Raw genomic sequence first — 3,905 nt, 5'->3', positions numbered from 1 at the left:
GGGGGGAAGGAGGGGGCGGGGCTGGAATCTGCATGTGACCAAAATAAACGCGTCCAGCCGGGCCGGCCGCCGGGCCGGATCAGCTGGGCAGCGGAATGCGGACCCGCTAGCACGGCGTGAGCACGGGGCGGCGGGGTTTGCATCGTGCACACAGCTAAAGGTGGTCGCGTTGCACGTGCGGGGCGTGCGTGGCGTGCGTGGCGTGCAACGCGTGCTTGGCGTGCGGGGCGTGCGCACGCGCCGTCTCTCTAGCACGCACGCAAGAATCAATGGGGAATGAAAATGACGGCAAACGCGGCGGTGGGGGCAGCGCGGGGGAGCGGGCGGGAGAGGGGTAGCAGGTTTACCCACCTGAAGCCGGGGTATGGGCCCCGCCGCGCCCCGCTCCAACAGCACCGCGCCCCACCGCGCCCCGCCGCCCCGCCGCGGCCCGGCTGACCCGACATCAGTTTGACCCAGATCCGGGACGAAGCTTGCCGGCCGTCGGACCCGGCATACTTTAAACAGGGCGGTCTGGCCCGGCGGGACGCGCCTCCTCCTCGGGGCCCTGGTCCCCGCCGGCCCCGGCCGCGGCCCGCAGCCCGGCTCCACTGCACGCACTCCATTCCATTCCCTTGGGCTCCTCTCTCACAATGTTAAGACGGGATTGACGCGTCTGTCCTTGACCCGCCCTCGACTTTCTTTGACCTTGGCGGCGACCATGCCAGTTGGGCCAGCGACTTACAGCGCTGCGCTCGAGGGTCGACGACCCCCCTCGGCCGGCGAGCGAGCCCAGCCCGAGCCGAGCCCCCGGCGCGGTAGGCCACCGGCCGCGACTCGGTGCACACCCCGCTGAGGGTTGCCTACCCTCACTCTGGCGGGCGGTCCCCCACTAGAGCTGAGCTCGTGTGGGGTCAAAATGACGCAGTTTCAGCCTGAAATCTTGACTGTTTCGGAAACAATTTGGATGTTAAAATGACAAATCCATGACTCGTTCGCGTTTATTGGCCGACCGGAACGGCATTGTGGTAGTTTTGGTACAAAACTTTAGTTTGAATGAAATGGGGCCTTCGGTGGAGGCGCAAGTTATGAGTTCCCGTTTTTATCGGATGGTACAGTGGGCATTACGAAACCTTTCTCGATATCGGGCCAAATCAAGACAAGGCACTGGCCTCAAATTTGTATCATCTTCTTGCATGATCATGTCCTCGGTAAAACTTTTTTTCCTGGGCCTGTCTCCTTTTGCATTTTAGTCCTTGAGCATACACAATCGCCCTGTGCTTTTGCAGGTCCTGTGCGCTTGCGCGGGTGGCGTCCTGGCTGTCGTGTCATCGCCGGCCTCGCTGCAGGGTGGCGGCCCGAGGGGTGGGCCCGCGGGGGCGCCCCCGGACCCACTGCTGGAGGCGCCCGAGGGCTACATGGCGTTCGTGGAGGCGCCCAACGCCGAGCCCCCTAAGGTGGGACCGCCGCCCTACGTGTTCGTGGACGTGCCCTGTCCAGGTAAGCCTCCCCCCGCCTCCCCAACCTTTTGAACGATGGGAGTGCGCGTCCACGCGGAACGTCCTCGTGATGACCTTGTCGCTCTGTTCTGCAGGACTCGCTGGGCCCAGCGCGTCCAAGAAGTCCCTGAACAACCTCTGCGGCGACCTCAACAAGGGCGTCATCCCGAGGAACCCGATGCGCCCCACACCCAACGGAACGCCCTATCCCTTGTGAGTAGCCATGGTGTGCTACGCTGGGCGAGGAAGTGTTCCGAATCATGAGCGTCCCTAAATAACCCTGACACCTCCCCGCAGTGAGCTCATCAAGAACAAGACCCTCGAGTTCTTCAGCAAGGCGCTGCCGATCCTGCAGGCGGACGAGTCCCTGCCGAAGGTGGCCAAGTCGGCGGAGGGGGCGTACTACAGCAGCCCGAGCAGCAACCGAGTGACCCGCTCCGTCCCTGACGCGGCCCCGGAGGCGGCTCAGGGCCGCTCGTCCAGCAGGCAGGGCCGCAAGTTCTGCGACAACGGCGGTGGAGTGTGAGTGTGCCTCGGTGACGCGCGCGAGGTTTTCCATCGATAAACAGAGCGTTTGAACCGGCTGTCGTGTATTTCAGGATGTGCATGCTGTACAAGGCCATCCAGGGCGAGCCGCTGGGCGCATTGGGCGCGCTCGGGCTTACGGGCGGCCCCCAGCGACAGAGTGGCCCCCCGAGCGGCGGACCCGGCCCGGGCGCCCCGGGGGGGCCCGAGCGGCGGGAGGACGGCGGTGGCGCCGGTCCCTGGGGCCACGGTGGCCCTCTCGGTGGCCCGCCTGGAGGTGGTGGCCCCATGGGCGGCCCAGCCCAGCAGGGCCAGCAGGGACCTGGGCCGCACATGGGCTACGAGGGCCCGCCGCCCACGCCATGCCCCGCCAGGGTGGAGTACTCTACGCCCGTGTTCGCGCGGAACTACCAGGGCGTGTGGCGCTACGTGGTGCAGATACCGTACGAGGGCTACTTCACCCAGACCGTGGAGGTCACTCGCTGTCTGTGAGTAGTACCCCCCCCCCCTCTCCCCAAGACTATTCCACGCCCCCTCCACGCACACGCCTACACGTGCGTCTCGGTGTTGCAGTCAAAACAAGTGCCACTACATGGACGGCGCCTGCCTGTCGTCGCCGCGCTGGCTGAGCATGCTGGTCGCCGAGCTGTACTACCCGGACGCGGTGCTCCCCGGCAGGGACCAGCGCGACCATCCGCATCGCGACTCGGACCACCAGGTGAGTGCGCGGCCCGCTTCCACTTCGCGAAGAAGATCGCAACGAAAGAACCCGTCTCCAGATGAAAACTTCACCCCTTTACCCTTTTCTGCAGAACTCGCCCCAGTACCTCCACAAGCGGTCCATCCGGGAGGCCCCCATGGCCTCCATGGCGGCGGGCAACTCGACGGGGCGCGCCACCTCGGCGGCAGCTTCGCCCGCCAGCACGCACTGCGACGGCGTCGACGAGATAGGCTGCTTCCAGGTAGGTCAGGGTTCGCTCGGCGGGAGGGGCTGTGTCAGCTGTGTCTGGCTGTGCCCGCGCGGCTCGCCCCGCCGCCGCGCCGGGCGGTGCCAAGCCCTCTTCGCTTTCACTGGCCCGGTGCGTCCCGTCCCGTCGTGTTCCAGGTGCGGCTCTACTACGACTGGTTCCTGGTGCCGGGCTCCTGCAAGTGCTGGCGGCCTGAATACTTCTCCAGATTCGTGAGGAGGAAGCAGCCCTCGGCTGACCTTTAAGCAGCCCCGTGGCATCGCGCGAAGCTCCCCGCCGCCCCGGACCAGGACGTCGACGAGGATTCGCAGCGGGCACCACGCCCCCCCCTCCCCCAGCCCACGCGCGCACCGGCAGCGCAGCAACAGCTGGCAGGGAATGACCGCAGAGGGCAGGCCGGGCGGGGCCCCCACCCCAATAGTGGTGGACAGTGCACACATTGCTAAATTGTTATTGGTTTTGTCTCTCCAAGTGTCGCTACATGTTTGGACACAGGCCAGAGGACCGTTGCACAGCCGTGGAAATGGCGCGGTTTGCGGGGGAGGCCCACCGCATCGCGGCCAGTGCGAAAGCGCCGGTGCGTCGGTCGGTAGGATGTGGCAGGCTTGGTTTCCGGAGTTGTGGCCTCCGTCCCACCCGCCGGACTCTTCGGCACAAATCCGACTGAGTTTTGATGGAGTGCGATAGGAGGACCGGATCGGCAGTGGGCCGTGAACCAGAAACGTTACAGTAGAGCAGACTGTTCCACACTTCTTGGGTAGACTCCCATCTTTTTTTTTTTTTCTTTTGCGTGTCGGATAACAGATGCTGTTATATTTGTTCCTATTTTGTAGTCTGTATCTCGTGATTTGCCACAGGAGATTTTTCTGCGTTGGCACTTGTTTGTGGCTGACTCATTACGCTGTTGCTGGATTGAGAAAAAATCTTAAACTTT

The 3,905-nt window shown here is 64.4% G+C and overlaps 2 protein-coding genes across 2 annotated transcripts in view; one reads left to right on the top strand and one right to left on the bottom strand.

Annotated features, from left to right (window-relative positions):
• The window catches only part of LOC113214920 (DET1- and DDB1-associated protein 1), a gene marked incomplete in the record, with an annotated part of 21,545 nt that overhangs the window by 8,805 nt on the left and 8,835 nt on the right, over window positions 1–3,905 (bottom strand).
• On the top strand, window positions 1,206–3,899 carry LOC113214318 (translation initiation factor IF-2). Its single transcript, XM_026433643.2, has 7 exons — window positions 1,206–1,479; window positions 1,574–1,691; window positions 1,776–2,000; window positions 2,078–2,491; window positions 2,577–2,721; window positions 2,816–2,965; window positions 3,109–3,899. Exons 1-7 carry the CDS (start codon window positions 1,398–1,400, stop codon window positions 3,214–3,216), a joined length of 1,242 nt encoding a protein of 413 aa, XP_026289428.2. The 5' UTR covers window positions 1,206–1,397; the 3' UTR covers window positions 3,217–3,899.

Source organism: Frankliniella occidentalis, unplaced genomic scaffold (assembly GCF_000697945.3).
Source record: "Frankliniella occidentalis isolate FOCC.00 unplaced genomic scaffold, Focc_3.1 Scaffold381, whole genome shotgun sequence".
Classification (NCBI taxonomy): Eukaryota; Metazoa; Arthropoda; class Insecta; order Thysanoptera; family Thripidae; genus Frankliniella; species Frankliniella occidentalis.
Note: the sequence above shows the minus strand (reverse complement) of the source record. Positions and strands in the feature narration are given on the sequence as shown.